We start from the raw sequence: 19,351 nt of genomic DNA, 5'->3' as shown, positions 1-19,351 counted from the left end.
AACTGAAAGCTTCCGAAAAAGAGATTATTGCATACATAAGAAAATCTAAGGATATTTTTTAAAGTTCAGTATTCAGCTAGCTGCCTCTGAAAAGAAAATTTTTACATTGGCTGTCTTTTGGAGCTATTAAATTAATGTTGTTTCTATTATGATTTTAAAAAGTTATATTTTAAAGTTAAAAAAACTCTTGTATTTTTATATAAGAGAAAGCAGAATTATTAGTGTAGTTGATATGTGTCTATAAGCAATGTTCAGCCAGTGTTTTAGGTGTGAATATATCCTGTTTAATGGAACTACCAGCTATGGAAAAGCTATGTTTTTAATGGTCATCTTTGTTCCATAAAATCAGACACTTTGGCCTCAGTAAATACTTACTATTTGAGTTATTAAAATTATATTTATTATTTATTTATAAAATTATCATTTGTGATCCTTTCAAATGCCACAAACACCTAAGAAGCATAAATCATTTTCTCCCATCTTCCAAAAAAAGGCCTCTGCCTCCCTGCTTTTTAGATGATTCACGGGTACTGGGAATTATCTCCAGGGAATGCCAGTTCTCTGGGAAAGACTGCTGATTTGTATATGCTCTGTTGAATAAGGTCAGGGTGAAATGAACAGAATTGCTTTAAACCACCTCTTCATATTTTTTAATTTGGTGTTTCTTTCAAAGTAAGAATATGCCAATAAGACTAAGAATTCGAACCATTGTTCTTTCCTTGTTGTGATTTGTTGTCTCCACCTCCCCGCTCCCATTTTAACGGATACCATTCTTCCTCAGCTTCCTGAGTACACATAGAAGGTACATTTTTTTAAGACATTGTTTAGAAATATCTTTATTCTACCTTTAAAGGTGATAGTTTGGGTGAGTAATGAATCGTAGGTTGGAAATCCTAGGTTTTAAATCATTTTTCCTTGAAATGTTGACATTTTCCTCATATTATCTAGCTTCCAGCTGCAGAAAAAAAAATTTCCTTTGTCATTCGAAATTCCTGCTTTGTGTGTTTGACCTGTTCCCCCACCCCCGCTGACCCCGTCCCAGAGACTTGCGGGATCATCTACCCACGACCTCCACAGTTAATATTCTACAATTGCAGATGTGCACATTTAGTAAGAATTCGTCTTCATTCATTTTACTGGGGACATTTCAATATAGAAATTCATGTTCTTCACTTCTGGCAATACTTTCGGGATTTTTTGTTGAATAATTTTTTTTCTCTGATTTTTCATTTTTTCTTTTAGCATAATATTAGCTGGATATTGGATCTAATGGATTGATTCCCTAATTTTCCTGTTTTTTTCTCTCCCATTTTCCATTTCTTCATTTATTTTCTCCTTTCTTGGGGGTTCCTTTACATTTTCTTCTAACTAACCATTTGTTGAATATTTTATTTTAGCTATCATAAATTTTTTAAAGAGCCATTTCTTATCCTCTGAATGTTTCTTTTTCTATAGTATCTTAGTATAAATGTTATATCATCTCTTAGTAAAATATATGAAAATATTTTTAAGGTTTTATTCTGCCACCTGCATTGTCTCTGCTTTCTCTAACATTCCTTTTTTCTTTGTGCCTCTCTGTCTTCCTTCCAAAGGCTTGGTGATCCTTTCTATCCATTGATATTTAAAAATAAGACACCAAAGTGCCTGCTTCACCAGCACATATACTAAAAACTGGAATATACAAAGAAAATTAGCATGACCCACACTCAAATCCATGAAACATTCCATGTTTTTAAAAATCAAATTCACAGATACAGAGAACAGATTGATGTTTGTCAGAGGCAGGGAGTGGGGAGGGGTGGGTGAAATAGATGAAGGTGGTCAAAAGGTGCATACTTCCAGTTATAAAAGAAATGAATCACGGGGATGTAATATACAGCATGGTGACTATAGTTAATAATACTCTATTGTATATTTGAAAGTTGCTAAGAGAATAGATCTTAAAAGTTCTCATCACAAGAAAAAAAATTGTAATTGTATATGTGATGATATCAACTTGACTTACTGTGGTGATTATTTCAAAATATATGCAAATACTGAATTATTATGTTTACGCCTGAAACTAATACACAACCGTCCCTCAGTATGCACTGGGTTTTGGATCCAGGACCCCTGTGGATACCAAAATCCGTGGATGTTCAAGTCCCTTATATAAAATGATACAGTGTTTGTATATAACCTATACACATCCTCCTGTATACTTTAAATCATGTCTAGATTACTTACTAATACAATATAAATGCTATGTAAATACTTGCTGGTGCACAGCAAATTTAAGTTTTACTTTTCGGAAATTTTTTAAAAATATTTTCAGTCTGGTTGGTTGAATCCTGTAATGTGGAAACCACAGATATGGGGGTTGACCATAGTGTTGTATGTCAATTATATCTCAATTTTTTAAAAAAATAAGACACCAAAAAGTAGATAGGTAGGTAGGTATGTATAGGTGGGCTTATAGCCTGGCAGACTTACTATATTATGTTTAGGCAGTGAGCTGACTCTTTCCTTGGGCAGTCCCCAGATATCAGAATCTGAGGGTGCCCTTTCTTGAGCCAATTTCTCCAGAGTAGGATCCATCAGTCTTTTGACGTGGGCTGGGAATGGAAGTGCACAAGCCTGAGTGTATTCCAAATCCTGAAGAAAGAGTCTGGGGGGTGATAATGTTCAATATGCAAACTTTCCTTCAGTACCCTGGGTTTTGGTATGTTTTCTCACCACCAACTTAACTTGAAATAACAGTGCCTTGCTATATAGTTATAGATAGATACATAGATCTGAATCGGTGTAATTTAGGTGGAAGTTTCTTTTTTTTTTCTCATTGGGGTATAGTTGCTTTACAATGTTGTGTTAGTTTCTGCTGTATGAATCAGCTATATGTATACATATATTCCCTCTCTCTTGTACCTCCCTCCCACCCCACCCCCAATCCCACCAATCTAGGTCACCACAGAGCACCAAGCTGAGCTCCCTGCACCATACAGCAGGTTCCCACTAGCTATCTGTTTTACACATAGTAGTGTATATATGTCAATCCCATTCTCCCAGTTCATCCATCCCCCACCTCCCCCCACCATGTCCACACGTCCATTCTCTACATCTGCGTCTCTATTCCTGCCCTGCAAATAGGTTCATCTGTACCATTTTTCTAGATTCCACATGTATGAGTTAATATACGATATTTGTGTTTTCTCTTTCTGACTTAATTCACTCTGTATGACAGACTCTAGGTCCATCCACATCTCTCCAAATGACCCAGTTTTGTTCCTTTTTATGACTGAGTAATATTCCATTGTATATATGTACCGCATCTTCTTTGTCCATTCATCCATCGATGGACATTTAGGTTGTTTCCATGACCTGGCTATTGTAAATAGTGTTGCAGTGAACATTGGGGTGCATGTGCCTTTTTGAATTATGGTTTTCTCAGGGTATATGCCCAGTAGTGGGATTGCTGGGTCATACAGTAGTTCTATTTTTGGTTTTTAAAGGAACCTCCATACGGTTTTCCACAGTGGTTGTATTAATTTACATTCCTACCAACAGTGCAAGAGGGTTCCTTCCCTTTTCTCCACTCCCTCTCCAGCCTGTATTGTATGTAGATTTTTTGATGATGGCCATTCTGACCCGTGTGAGGTGATACCTCATTGTAGTTTTGATCTGCATTTCTCTAATAATTAGTGATGTTGAACATTTTTTCATGTGCCTCTTGGCCACCTGTATGTCTTCTTTGGAGAAATGTCTATTTATGTCTTCTGCCCATTTTTTGATTGGGTTGTGTGTTTTTTTGATATTGAACTGCATGAGCTGTTTGTATGTTTTGGAGATTAATCCTTTGTCAGCTGCTTCATTTGCAAATATTGTCTCCCATTCTGAGGGTTGTCTTTTCATCTCGTTTATGGTTTTCTTTGCTGTGCAAAAACTTTTTAAGTTTCATTAGGTCCCATTTGTTTATTTTTGTTTTTATTTTCATTACTCTAGGAGGTAGGTGAAAAAAGATCTTGCTGTGATTTATGTCAAAGAATGTTCTTCCCTGTTTTCCTGTGAGAGTTTTATAGTGTCTGGTCTTACATTTAGGTCTTTAATCCATTTTGAGTTTATTTTTGTGTATGGTGTTAGGTAGTGTTCTAGTTTTATTCTTTTACATGTAACTGTCCAGTTTCCCAGAACCACTTATTGAAGAGACTGTCTTTTCTCCATTGTATATTCTTGCCTCCTTTGTCATAGATTAGATGACCATAGGTGTGTGGGTTTATCTCCGGGCTTTCTGTCCTCTTCCATTGATCTATATTTCTGTTTTTGTGCCAGTGCCATACTGTTTTGATTACTGTAGCTTTGTATAGCTTTGTGTAGCTTCAGGCTTCAGTATAGCCTGAAGTCAGGGAGCCTGATTCCTCCAGCTCCGTTTTTCTTTCTCAAGATTGCTTTGGCTATTCGGGGTCTTTTGTGTTTCCATACAAATTGTAAAATTTTTTGTTCTAGTTCAGTGAAAAATGCTGTTGGTAATTTGGTAGGGATTACATTGAATCTGTAGATTGCTTTGGGTAGTATAGTCATTTTCACAATGTTGATTCTTCCAATCCAAGGGCATGGTATATCTCTCCATCTCTTTGTTTCATCTTTTATTTCTTTCATCAGTGTCTTATAGTTTTCTGAGTACATGTCTTTTACCTCCTTAGGTAGGTTTATTCCTAGGTATTTTGTTGTTGTTGTTGCAATGGTAAATGGGAGTGTTTCCTTAATTTCTCTTTCAGATTTTTCTTCATTAGTGTATAGGAATGCCAGAGATTTCTGTGCATTAATTTTGTATCCTGCAACTTTACCAAATTCATCTATTAGCTCTAGTAGTTTTCTGGTGGCATCTTTAGGATTTTCTATCTATAGTATCATGTCATCTGCAAACAGTGACATTTTTAATTCTTCCTTTCCAATTTGGATTCCTTTTATTTCTTTTTCTTCTCTGATTGCTGTGGCTAGGAATTCCAAAACTGCGTTGAATAATAGTGGCGAGAGTGGACATCCTTAGGTGGAAGTTTCTATTTGGTAGCATAGCATATTTGTTAGGAACACTGACTCTGGACCCAAACTGACTGAGTTCAGACTCCATCTTCACAAGTAACTAGATCAATAACCTTGGGCACATTGCTTACCCTTTTTGTTCTTCAGTTTCTCTATCTATAAAATAAATATAATGATTTAACCTACCTCATAATTTATATGATATAATCTCATATCCTACCTCATAGGCTAATGCTATAACCTATTTCATAGTATCATTGAAGATATTGAGGATTGTTTTCTTTAACATATGTAATGTACCTAGCACAAAGAATGTTCTTACAAGTGTTTGCTATTATCATTGTTGTTGCTATTATTATAGAGCGGGAACTTGGCCCAATTTTAGTAGGTTGAAAGAAAGGATTCATATAAGATTTGACTGTAGAGGATATAGAAGTAAGTGCTTTATGAGAATAATAACAGGAGTAATACGTCTTTTATGTTATAAAATTATGGAAACCTTTAAATTATGAAGCTGATGATCTGAATCTACTTTCCTGTAACTCCATCCCTAACACCAGTGTGACTTTTCAGAGCCACATGGTTGCTGTGGCTGATGGACTGTTAAATACATGTAAATCCTTTAGTTGCAAGGCTTTTTCTGACATGTGTGGGTGTGAAGCCTGGAGGTGAGTGTCAGAGTGCCTTGACTGAAGATTGGAATTCACAGAGTCCTAAACAAAGCTTGCCCTGTTGAGACACATGGACTCTTGGGAGATGAAGATGGCATAAACCCTTCATGAGTCACCTCCTCTGCCTGGCCCCCAAGAGGCCATGGTGAAGTGAATGGGTGAACGATGCTAGTAAAGTGCCAGATGTCCTATACCTCTGTGGGAGAGGTAGAGATTGCTTCCTCTTCTACCACAGTGCTTTAACCAAAGTAAGATGGAATGAAGAATGTCATATATGTAAATCATTAAAGTATGAGAGGACTGTATTCCATTAAAAAGCAGAGACCTGCAGAGTTTGATTAAAGCCTAGTAATGTGTTATTTTAGAAAATACCTAAAAGAGTAAATGAACTAGAACAAAGGTATCAAGAAAGGAAAGATGAAGAAGATTTGTATCAATTTAAAATAAAGGTGTTAGTGGAGAATATTAACAACTGTAAACAAAAGGAAAGCAAGAATGACAATATTAATATTACATAAGGTAGGGTTTAATGGTAAAAGCAGTAAATAGAATAAAGAGAGACCTTATGTAGTGAAAAAAAAAATCACCATTTTGAAAGAGGTACAACATTAATAAACCTAAATATGGCAAATAATAAGACAGCTAAATGTGTGATGCAAAAGCTGGGAAATGCAAGGGTGACAATGAAAATACAGTTATGTTCATTATGGCTTCTCATGCCACCACTTAGAAAAGAAATGCCTGAAACAAAACAAAGAAACATATGTAATGCAAGGGAAGAACTGTCTTACCAGAACATATCAGAACATGTTATAAAGCCACTATAATCAAGTTAATATGACTTGGGCCTAGACTAGACAAATAGATCAGTGGATCATGACAATCTATAAGTAAATCATGATATTTGCACATTTTAGGTATAAGGGGTTATTTCAGTTCATCAGTTACTAATGGTACTCATACAACTGGCTATCAATCTGGAAGAAAGTTAAATTGGACCCTGTCTTATAGCGCATTCAGAAGTAAATTCCAAATTGATTAAAGATTTACAGGCAAAAATATTAAAGGCATAACATTTTTTTGAGGAAATCTAGGAGCTTACATTAACCATCTATGGATAAACGAGATCATCTTTATAAAAACTGAAATCCCAGATGTTGAAAAAAATAGTCAAATTTAGTTGTATTCAAGTGAGCATTTTTAGTGTAATAAAGATTTCCTAAATAGAGTCAATAGGCCACAACAAAAAAGTAGATTTGGAAAAAAATATTTGCAGCGTACAGAACAGACTGAGGGTTAAATATGTTAATATTCAAAAAGTTCTTATAAAGGAACAAGCAAAGTTAATAAGCCATCAGGAAAAAGTAGGCAAAGGATATGAGGAGGAAATTGAAAGACAATTCACGTGGCTAACAAACTTTTAAAATAGGCCTAAACTCTCCAGTAATTAGGGAGATACAAATTAACAGTGAGGAGAAGTTGCATCCGTCAGACTAGGAAAGGAAAGAGCTTCTGGATGTATTGCTTGAGGGGATTTTTACAAGGTGTTATTGAATAAAAAAAGCAAGTGCAGAAAAGGGTATATACTGTGATCTTAATTTTTATAACATGAAAAATTGTGTTTAAAAACCTGTGGATTGATGTGTATATACTGTGTATGTATATTTATGTGTATATGTGTATGTATATAAAAATCATACATATGATTTTGTGAACATGGAGAAAAATATTCAAAGATATACATTAGTAAATTAACATGGGTTACCTGGGTAGAGAGTAGTAAAGGGGAGCCAAGCAAAAAACTAAAAGACAAAAAGACCATATAAATAGAAAGAACAACTTATTCTTTAAGGATTTGCTTTATAACACTGTCATGTAACTGTATAAGACAGTATGAGTTAACATAAGTAGGAAAGTGTAGAAAATGTAACATAATCAGAGTCAGAATATCTAGGCTCAGTCTAAGCCCCACTGCTCATTATTCATATGACCTTAATTAAATGTTTAAGCTCTCTGGGTCTGTTTGTTATTTTTTTAAATGGAAATAATGAAACGTACTTTACAGAACTTTTGTGTGAATCAAATGAGAAGATACATGTGAAAGTAACTGGAATAATGCCTGTCCTGTAATAGATGCTCTGTAAATCTCCTATCTCCCTCCCTTTTAAAAATATTTAACTTTCTCAACGTTACTATTAATTTTTAGGTTATGTGTGACAATCCAAGAAGCTACCCAATTAAGAGCAGAAAAAATACATTTGGAAAAACAGACCAGAGACTTACAAGCAAAGTGCTATGAATTAGAAAATAAGAAATACGAAGCTATTCTAAGAGCCAGAAATAGCATGCAACTCCTAGAAGAAGCTAACCTTCAAAAAAATCAGGTAAGAAAACTAGTAACCATGTTACTACCATGTTATGTTTATAAATAATATAATAATTTATAAATAATAATGAATAGATAATAAATAAAATAATGAAATACTGAACATTCCCCCATATGACCTGATAGTAAAGGAATCAGTAACTACAGAATTAACGCATAAAAATGAAATTGCTCACCATTAATAGACATACAATTGATACATTCTTGATGTTAAGACTTAACATCATAAAATATGATAAAATGTCAACCCTCTCCTAAAATTTTCATTAGACGTTTTTTATGTCGCCAATCCTTGTGTAACTAATCTTCATCCCCTGTAGTCTTTATACTTTTTAAAAAAAATCTGTTAAAGTACTTACTGCAGTATGTATACTCTATATTTTAGTCACTTGAATCAGATGGATCTTATTAATCTTTATTTCGCCTTCATTACTTACACAATTACTCTAATAGAGCAGAAGCTTAATTGACAGGAATTAAATTAACTATAAAGATTTATTAACTGGAGCCTTCATGTCACTGCTCTTTTTTTTTAACCCTCTAATAATTGTGATTACTGTGCTACCACATATCACAGCTTTTGTCTTTTACCACTTTCATTTAATGGTATTTAGTTTAGAAGTCACAAAATAGGTTTTTTTTTTAATTAATTAATTTATTTATTTATTTATTTTTGGCTGTGTTGGGTCTTTGTTTCTGTGCAAGGGCTTTCTCCAGTTGCGGCGAGCGGGGGCCACTCTTCATCGCGGTGCGCGGGCCTCTCACCGTCGCGGCCTCTCTTGTTGCGGAGCACAGGCTCCAGACGTGCAGGCTCAGTAGTTGTGGTGCACGGGCTTAGTTGCTCCACGGCATGTGGGATCTTCCCGGACCGGGGCACGAACCCGTGTCCCCTGCATTGGCAGGTGGATTCCTAACCACTGCGCCACCAGGGAAGCCCCGATAGGTTTGTTTTTAATGTTGCTGGCTCCCTTACGAAGCAATCATTAAATTATTATTTCATTTAATCAATATTTATTGAATTCCTAGTATATGCATAGTACTCCACTGGGACGTATGGGGATTACAAAGGAAAAACTTTGTTTTATTTATGTTTTCTTTTTTACATGATAGATGGTTTTCCAAGAGAACTATTAAAAACAAAACAAGCTATAAGTTGCATGTTAAGAAGCTACTAAGAAATAAAAAAGACATAATTATCCAAATCTAAGCTGTGAGAATGCTAAGGTGCTTTTTATACCTTTCAGATACTATTCCCTTCTGTGATCTTTTAGAATGGATGAAAGGCACAAAATACATAATATGCTTGGGAATTCCTCTAAACGCCTAAGTTAACTAGAAAAATTAAGAGCAGGGCAGAATTGTTTCTCTCTCTCCTCCGAAGCCTATGAGCATTCTTAACATCAGGTCCTAAAGATGAATATTTTGTGTGGAGCACAGTGGACAGAGAAGGTAGTAGTAATAATACTCATTCCTGTCCCTTAAATCTTCTCATCCAAGTCTCAAGTCCACAAATTGGACTTGAATCATAAATTGCCTGTTTATGGCTACAGTATTAAGTTCCCTCTTGACTTATTGCTTAATTGCCAGAGGGTTCCCACCTTCAGTTGCTTGTTCCAAGAAGTCAAGAAGTTCTCTTAACCAATCATGCAAACAGGTATGAAGCACAACCTTACCATAGTTTCTTATGAAACTTCCCTTTTCCCCATTGTCCTATTCTCCATGACAAGATTGTTATATCAAAACAGCTATTACTTCTCCCTAGCTTACCTATTTAAGTAGGAGGAAATATATTAAACAACAAAAACAGAGATAGGAATGTGTATGGTATCTTTGCAAGATAGTGGGATCAGAACACAGAGCCACTTACTCTGTAATGATATTTATAAAAAAAAGAAAAAAGATTCATTCAAACCTAAAATTGGAGGAGTTCCAGGCTCAGGAAGATATTTGAACTAGAGATGTAAACTTGGGACTTGTCAGCATACAAATGGTATTTAAAACCGCGAGATTGGATTAGACCACCAAGGGGTGGATGTGGATAGAGAAAAGGACCAAGGACTAAGACTTGGGTAGTTCAGTAATAAAGAGGTTCAGGAGAAGAGGAAGAAATGGCATTGCAGACTCAAAAGGAATAATCAGTGAGTTAAGAGGAAAACCAATACTAGGGTGTGCTAAAAGCCAAGTAAGGAAGGTAAAACAAAAGAAAGTAATCCATTATCTCAAGCGCTGCTTGACAGATCAATAAAATAATTACGCAAAATTGACTCTCATGGGTCAGCAGTATAGAGATCATGGACAGTGAATGCCTGATTAGAGTGAACACAACAGAAAGTTTTGGAAATGAGCAAGTGCAGACTTTAGAGGAGTTCTGCTCCACAGGGAAGCAAAGAAATGGGATGTGACTGACAACAGAACTAGGCTTATAAGAGTATTTTTTAGGTGAGAGGAGAATGATTGGTTGGTTAGAAATTTCATGGAGAGGAAGTAGGTGGTGTCTACAGTGATGGAGGTATGAGGTGACAAGGGACATAATTTGAATAAAACCAAATAATGGAAAGAAAGGGGAATCTAAGAGATTTTTCCAAGAATATAATATTTAGATTTGATTATTTATTTTACATAGGGAATAAAGGAGAAAGAAAATTTAAAAATAATCCTAAATTCCAAGCCATAGAGATTAGAAGAGTGATGGTACTGGCTGAAACAAATATCAAAGGAAAAGAATAAATTTTTAGTTAGGACAAGGTCAGGTGAGGACGTTAAGGAAAATAAATATCATTCATAACTTAGGCAAGATCTCAAAGTGGAGATGTCTCAGAAGTTTCGCATAAGAGGTATGCTTTCAAGAAAGTGATTAGTGGATAGGTTTTTACCCATTTATTATATAATCTCTATTAATAACGATGTGACCTGTGATAACATCAAATTATTATTTTCTGAAGGCTCTGCTTGAGGAGAAGCAAAAAGAAGAAGATATAGAGAAAATGAAAGAAACAGTTTCTCGGCTTGTGCAAGATGCTGCCATAAGAACCAGGAAGGAAGTAAGGGGGTTTTAATTATATTTAAAATTCAGAATTTTACAGAATTTCACAGCTTAAGAGTAGATACTACCTGAGTTTTTGCCCTGTGGACCTAGCTAATTAATTGTCAGCTGATTGTATCAATTGTGCTAAATTTCAAGTAAAAATCATCTCATGATAGTAGCCCCTAACATTAGTGCCAGGGTGAGGTAGAGGTAGGGGATAGGGCAAGTGGGAAGGAGAGAGATTTAGGCTAGGAATATAGTGAAGATTAACACACCTGAAGTATGATGTAAAGAAGAAGGGTCAAAAAGAAACTTAGAACATATAAGAAGCAAGAGAAGAAAACCTACTGTTACTTGCAGTATCTTAGAGTATCTTCGGACTGGAGTACCAGAGAAATCTGCTTTAACCTCTTATTTTATTTGTAATGAAGCTGAAACCCATGAGAGGTTATTGGCTCACTCAAAATTGTACACTAATTAAAGCCAGAACTTAGACTCACAACTTCTCCTTGCTATACTGAGCCCAGCGTTGTTTCAATCGCATCATGCAGATACCTATATGATTTGTGAATTGTGTTGTTTGCAATTCCATTATCAAGACTAAATCTTATCTTTTTGTGTTAAAGCAATGAGTTGTTTCTTAGTTTGAATTGCAAGCCTTATGAAAGTTAAAACTGTCTTGGAAATATAAGTTTGCTTTCATATAAAGAGAGAGGGAAGACATACATTTATTTGCCTTTTCCTCTGGTGTGGATATGAATTAATTCATAAGTGGTGTGGTAAAGTTAAAAAGTGTAAAGTGAGTTTAGGAGGAAGAAACCACAAAAACCCATTTTAAAGATGAAAAAACTGGAAAGCAGAGTAGTTAACTAACTTGCTTAGGGTTCCACCTCTAGGAAGTAGCAGAACTGGGTTGCAGGTGAGCTCTACTCTCAATCACTATGAGAAATTGTTTATCGTGAATTTAGTATTTTTTTTATTTTTAGAAATTTTCAAACCCATAAAAAGGAAAGAGCTGTATAATGAACACTTATTTACCTCTCACCCAGAAAACTCTTAGTGTCTTGCTACACCCATTCCATCTCTCTTTATGTTACATACACACTCTTCCCTTTTGCCAAACATTCAGACATAGGCTGCAGGCCTCATGACACTTCATCTTGTCATCTGTTTCCCCAGAAAAAGGACATTTTGCTACACAACCACACCACAATTACCATGTCTTAAAAAAAATCAACATTACTTCAATCCACACTCGAATTTCCCAAAATATTGTTTGTAGCTGTTTGGTCTTTAAAATTCAGGATCCAATCCATGTTTATGCATCATTGTATTTGACTACCACGTCTCTGTAGTCTCCGTCAATTTAACCCAGTCCCCTGCCTTCCTTTGTATATGACAAGAATCCTTTGTAGAATCCTTCAGAATATTCCACATTTGGATTCATGTGACTGTTTCGTTTTGATTAGATTCAGGTCATTTCTGGCAGAGTGATATGTATACCTACATCCCACTTCATCACATCAGGAAGCTGTAATGTCAGTTGTACATTGGTGATTCTAAGCTTGACCACATGATTAAGGTGTTCAGACCAGATCTTTCCATTGTATACTTTATAAATAATTGGGGAAGTTACTTGAAGACCATGCAGCTATCCTTTTCCACCAAAATCTTTCATCCAGTGGTTTTATCATCCATTGATAATCCTTGTCTAAAATAAATAAATATATGGGGTAATTAGAAATTCTAATTCTGTCAATCTCTCTATACATTTATTAGCTGTTATTTTTTGGTAAGGGCTAGAGTCCTGCCTCCTTTGTTTGTTATGATGGATTCATTTTTATTTTTTTATTTCATGATTCATTGCCATCAGTCTTCACTTTTATTCTCAATTTGTCTCTCTAGTTTTCCTGGATAAATGATATTTCTCATCTTGTACTTTCCTTGCCTCAGACCTAGAATCAGCCAGCCACTTCTTCAAAAAGCCTTGGTTGTAATTTTTAATTTGATATTTTGTCAGATAGATGAATTAGCAAAAGCAGAAATTCCTGTTTTCATTTTTACTGTAATATTTACATTAATATGCTTTCCTACATATTCGTAAAGACTATCTATGAAATTATTAACATAAGTGGTTTCAAAATATATATACTGTTATGGTCATAAACCCTCATGTTACCTGCATCATTTCTAGATACTAAAAAGAACACTTTTAAAAAACTATGTGAGAGACAGACAGACATGACGGGGCTTATAAGAACCAAAATTATTTTATTCTAGGAACCTTCATGACTTAGTTTCAGCCTGAATATTCCTTGTCTATAATGGGGATAATAAGTACTTCATCATGTTGTTGTGAGAATTAATGAGATAATAACACGTAAAGCACTCTGAACAGTTCATAACACATTAAATCTCAATAAATGCTAACTATGATTGTCACTGACCTGTAAATAAGGTGGATTGATCTTTAATATAGTTTTTCATAGGAAAAGCTACATCAAGTTATAACCTAAAATGGAACGGAAATGGACCCACATATAATATGCTCGGCAGGCCTTCCAAAAAATAACTCTAGTTTAATTAACTAAAGTATATAGCAGTGTTGTAAATGTTCTAAAGAAGGTTTACATCATGTTTGAGAAATAATCCATTTTATAAGATGCTAGAAAATTTCCAAATACCTTTGGGTCATAAATGTGTACTGATGATATATCATCAGGATCAATATTCTTCATGGTCTTTTTGAAAACATGAGTAGGGACTTCCCTGGTGGCGCAGTGGTTAAGAATCCGCCTGCCAATGCCGGGGACACGGGTTCGAGCCCTGGTCCGGGAAGATCCCACATGCCACGGAGCAACTAAGTCCGTGTGCCACAACTACTGAGCCTGCTCTGTAGAGCCCGCGAGCCACAACTACTGAAGCCCGCACGCCTAGAGCCTGTGCTCCGCAACAAGAGAAGCCACCTCAATGAGAAGCCCGCACACTGAAATGAAGAGTAGCCCGCGCTCACCACAACTAGAGAAAGCCGGCACACAGCAACGAAGACCCAACCCAGCCAAAAATAAATAAATAAATTTATTAAAAACATGAGTAGATATTAGAAAAAAATATTGTCTTAGGAGCCATCCTGAGGAGATGTGACTAATTCTTGAAAATACTCTGTACACATAAATTCTACTATTTCTGAAGATATTTAACTGCTAATTAAAATAAGGGTTTTTCTTATAAAGTAATGTGGCACTGAAATATGATGTGTACTATAAAAATATTCTTCTGTTTATAAAACAAAAGTGCCTTGAAAGTTATTAATTACATTTATAGTGTATAATTCAGTTTTTCTCCTGACTTGCTCTGTGGTAGCAGATCTCAAAGTATTGTTCAGGTGGTCTGCAAAATCATACCTACTTTCATAATTATAGTAAAACACTTTGCTTTTTTCACAGTCATTCTCTCATGACTCTGCAGGGTTGTCTTCCAGAAGTTGATGGTATGCAACAACACAACAGCTTGAACATGGAAATAGATATGAGAGTCTAGCTATCTTCTATTAAGCCATAGACATTAAGGAAATTTGCAAAAATGTAAACTAATACCACTCTTCTAAAATTTTTTTAATTTTTGGGAAATACACATATTTTCACAAAAGTGTATTTTTTATGTTAACCTGTAATGACTTTAGTTATTATTTATAAAGGGATTAATAAGTAAATATTTTGAAATTTTCTGTTTTCATTTCTAATATGGTACATTTTAATTGAAAGAGAACCCATTATAAAGACCAAAAATTTGACAAACACTTTAGGAGACATCATCCTGTTCACTTACTTCCACTGTTATGATAAATTCTTGACTCTTTAATACATCGTGTGCTTATCCTTTATGCCCTAAAAGTTAGAATTTTATTTTTTATCAAAATTATTATTCTAAATGTTTTTATTGGATGTTAATTATTTTTACTGTAGACCTAAATAATTCATAGATATATTAATTTACAGGTTGCAAACACAAGAAAACAATATAATGTACAGATTTCTCGACTAACAGAAGAACTTTCAGCCCTTCAAATGGTATGTTAGAAGACTATACTGCTGTTTTCTTCTGAATATTGTTTACTTTAAAGGCCAGGATACATTTTTTTTTTAAACATCTTTATTAGAGTTTAATTGCTTTACAATGTTGTGTTAGTTTCTGCTGTATAACAAAGTGAATTAGCTATACATATATCCCCATATCCCCTCCCTCTTGCATCTCCCTCCCACCCTCCCTATCCCACCCCTCTAGGTGGTCAAAAAGCACCGAGCTGATCTCCCTGTGCTATGCGGCTGCTTCCCACTAGCTATCTATTTTACATGTGGTAGTATATATAAGTCCATGCCACTCTCTCACTTCATCCCAGCTTACCCTTTCCTCTCCCTATGTCCTCAAGTCCATTCTCTATGTCTGCCTCTTTATTCCTGTCCCGCCCCTAGGTTCTTCAGAACCATTTTTTTGTTTTAGATTCCATATATATGTGTTAGCATAAGGTATTTGTTTTTCTCTTTCTGACTTACTTCACTCTGTATGACAGTCTCTAGGTCCATCCACCTCACTACAAATAACTCAGTTTCGTTCCTTTTTATGGCTGAGTAATATTCCGTTGTATATATGTGCCACATCTTCTTTACAGGATACATATTATTGTGCATTCATTTATTCAGAAGATACTTATTAAGCCAGGAACTGTAATAGATGCTAGGAAAAGAATAAAAATCAAAGATAAGCGTGTTATCTGCAGTCTTGGAACTTATGGTCTAGTAGGAAAGATGGATGGCATTTATCACGTTTTACTATGATTATCTTTTTGGGACAAAGAATGTACAGGGTGCTGTTGAAGCATCCATCTGTAGCTGATACCATTTGCTGAGTTCATCTGAGAGACCAGGAAGAAAGAAAAAGTATACATGATGGTGGGAAAAGAAAGACAGTCTTTCCAAAAGAAATGAGTACTCAAGGATGAGTAGGCAAAGAAGGGAGAGGAGAGAGTGCTTGTGTGACTAGAGGTGGAATTAAATATATAAATTTAACTTGAAGATCTGATGAAATGGAATTTAATAACCTTGCTCACAGGGGCATAAAAGTACAAGAATTTCCAGAGATTGGGAAGATATTTTCAACTTTACAAACTCTCATCTTTCCTGAATCTCCATATCACTTTTAATCTTTCTTACAAAATTTAGCAATGAATTATGTCTTGTAATAAATATTATACATTGTATTACGCCTCTCTTTCTCTGTCTCCTCGTCTTCCTTCTCAGTCCCTCCCTCCACCTCTGTCTTTCTTCATGAAAATCTTATCTTTCCAATTAGATTGTAAGCACTTCAAGGTAGAAGAGTCTTATGCTTTCCTTTATTTTCCCCATTGCCTAATACACTATATTGCACAGTATGTTTTCAATAAATCCGTATTGACTGATTGATATTTAAACACCTCTGAAAGAATGATCACATCTTTTCCACATTCTACAAACCAGTGTACATGATGAGACCTTAGTTATTATATGTGGGTCCTGATAGTTTTAGAACAAGAAACAGTGTTACTTTTTGGTTGCTTAATGTCATTTGTTCTAACATTATAGGAACATTAAGTAAAATTAATGGGATGCAGTGTGGCCCATTAGTCATGTCTAATTGTTTGTTGTTTTTCAGTTTTACTTCCTCTTCTGTCACCTTGCTATTTTGCTTGTTCTCTTACATGGACTGATTTAACTATCAAAAGATTTACAACTTTGAAGAAGAGGGATTTTACCCCCGTCTAGGATTATTTAATAAATTATAAACTCTGGAGGGACAAGAACATTATTTCTTTCTATTTAGGAATGTGTACTAGGTAAGACCTGCAGGGATTTTAAAAATAACTCTTAGCTGTGTAACAACCAGAGCTATGTAAACTCACTTTAGAGTAAAAAGAAGACATAATTTCAGATTATTACAGAACGTGCTTCTTAGGATTTATAGTAAAACATTTGTAACTCATAGCTAAGTGGATTTTTCTGAAGATATTATATATTATCTGATGTCATGTTGGTTTGGTGAAAAAAACTGTACTAATTTAAGTGTTTGAAATATTAAGCATTTAGAGGTATATTTGAAGAAAGACATGTTCAGCTACTTCAAAAAGCAGATTTTCTCAGGAAACTCAGACTACAGTTTGAGGCATAATAACCTAGTGTCGATTATTGATTTCTATTCTTCATTACCAATTTTACCACCTGTGCACTAAACATGAAGTCAGGGAGGGAAGTTAAGCATACTTTAGCTAACCCAAAGCTAAGTTATGCTTGCAGGAAGGATAAAGTCTTGTATTTTAGGTTAATGTGTAGATTTTTTGGATAGGTTTAAGAAAAGGCCAGAGGGAGTCTGTCTCAAGCCACATATTTCGCTTTGGAGAGCAACATATGCAGCATATGTTTCTCTTCAAATACTCAAGGTTTTACTTCTGCCAAGTAGCAGAGGTTTTTTGCTAATCTATAGCAAATGAGGGAGAGGATTGATTATAAACGCCCAAATTTATACATGTAAAATGAAACATTCATTATGATCTTTTTTTTTGATCCATGAATTTTTTAGAAGTCTAATTTCAAATTCCCAAATACATGGATATTTAGACTCCTTTTTATTACTAATTTCTAATCTGGTTAAATAGAGACCACAGGTCATGGTCTATATGATATTGATTCTTAATATTTGTTGAGACTTTCTTTATGGTACACTATAAAGTGGGTATGGTACACTATAAAGGGGGTATGATTTTGGAAGCACTCCATGAGTTCTTGAAAAAATTTCTAGTATCATTTGGTCATTTCTTTTCCAAAAGGTAGGAATATTGGTGGTGATTAATATCTGAAAAGCTTTTAATAGTAATTTTAAATGTTTGCTTTAGTATTTAGTGCATTTCTGATAGAATTCTTATATTTCTCCTTAAAGGTTTCTACTTTTCTGTCTCATTTTAACTTTGTTATCTCAGGTTAAGCAAATATTCAACCACTGTCGTTTGGCAGTTAAATGGTGGATTAGATAAAGAGAGATGCATAACACATTTATAACATATCTTTCTTTATATGCTACTCACCAGACCCAGAAGTGTGATCTAACCTTATTATTAGTATCTACATTAAAAATCATTTGGGAATCATATCATAGATGCAGAAAAAGCATTTGACAAAATCCAGCACCCATTCATGATTAAAAAAAATCAGTAAACTAGGAACAAAGGGAAACTTCCTCAATTTTGTAAAGAATATCTGTAAAAAACCTACAGCTGTGAAACTGAAAGCTTTCCCACTAAGATCAGGAACAAGGCAAGGGTGTCCCCTCTCACCACTGCTTTTCAAGATCATACTGGAAGTACTAGCTAATGCAGTTTGACCCCCCCCAGAAAAGGAAATAAAAGGTATGCAGGTTGGGAAAGAAGAATTTGTTTTCAGATAGCATGATTGTCTATGTAAAAAGTCCAAAAGAATAAAAAATAAAAAACCCTGGAACAAAGAAGTGATTATAACAAGGTGGTAGGATACAAGGTTAATATGCAAAAGTCAATTGCTTTCCTATATAACAGCAATAAACAAGTGGAATTTGAAATTAAAAACACAGTGTCATTTACACATTGTCATTTGCATTAGCACCCCCAAAATTAGATAGTTAGGTGTAAATCTAACCAAGTATATATGAGGAAAACTACAAAACTCTGATGAAAGACCGCAAAGAAGAACTAAATAAATGAGGCTAGCCCATGTTCATGGATAAAAAGACTCAATATTGTCAAGATGTCATTTCTTCCCAACTTGATCTATAGATTTAGTGCAATTCCAATTGAAATCCCACCAGGTTATTTTGTGGATATTGGCAAGCTGATTCTAAAGTTTGAATGGAGAGGCAAAAGACCTAGAATAGTCAATACAACATTGAAGAAGAAGAACAAAGTCAGAGGACTGACACTGTACCACACTTCAAGACTTACTTGAAACCTACAGTAACCAAGACAGGGTGATATCAGTGAAACAACAGACAAATAGATCAATGGAACAGAACCCAGAACCCAGAAATAGACCCACATGAATACAGTTAGCTGATCTTTGACAAAGGAGCAGAGGTAATACAATGGAGCAAAGATAACCTTTTTTTAACAAATGGTGCTAGAACAATTAGGCATTCACATGAATGAATCTGGATACAGACCTTACATAAAAATTAATTCAAAATGGGTCACAGACC

At 34.9% G+C, this 19,351-nt stretch overlaps 1 protein-coding gene across 2 annotated transcripts in view; it reads left to right on the top strand.

The window, feature by feature from the left end:
* SCLT1 (sodium channel and clathrin linker 1) overlaps positions 1-19,351 on the top strand; it is a 249,843-nt gene that overhangs the window by 133,873 nt on the left and 96,619 nt on the right. For both annotated transcript variants that reach the window (XM_036853901.1, XM_036853902.1), the window contains exons 12-14: positions 7,894-8,071; positions 11,016-11,114; positions 15,097-15,168. In XM_036853901.1, coding sequence (XP_036709796.1) covers positions 7,894-8,071; positions 11,016-11,114; positions 15,097-15,168 — 349 coding nt within the window. The remainder of the gene's footprint in view (positions 1-7,893; positions 8,072-11,015; positions 11,115-15,096; positions 15,169-19,351) is intronic.

The sequence above is a fragment of the Balaenoptera musculus genome, chromosome 5 (genome assembly GCF_009873245.2).
Source record: "Balaenoptera musculus isolate JJ_BM4_2016_0621 chromosome 5, mBalMus1.pri.v3, whole genome shotgun sequence".
Lineage (NCBI taxonomy): Eukaryota > Metazoa > Chordata > Mammalia > Artiodactyla > Balaenopteridae > Balaenoptera > Balaenoptera musculus.
Note: the sequence above shows the minus strand (reverse complement) of the source record. Positions and strands in the feature narration are given on the sequence as shown.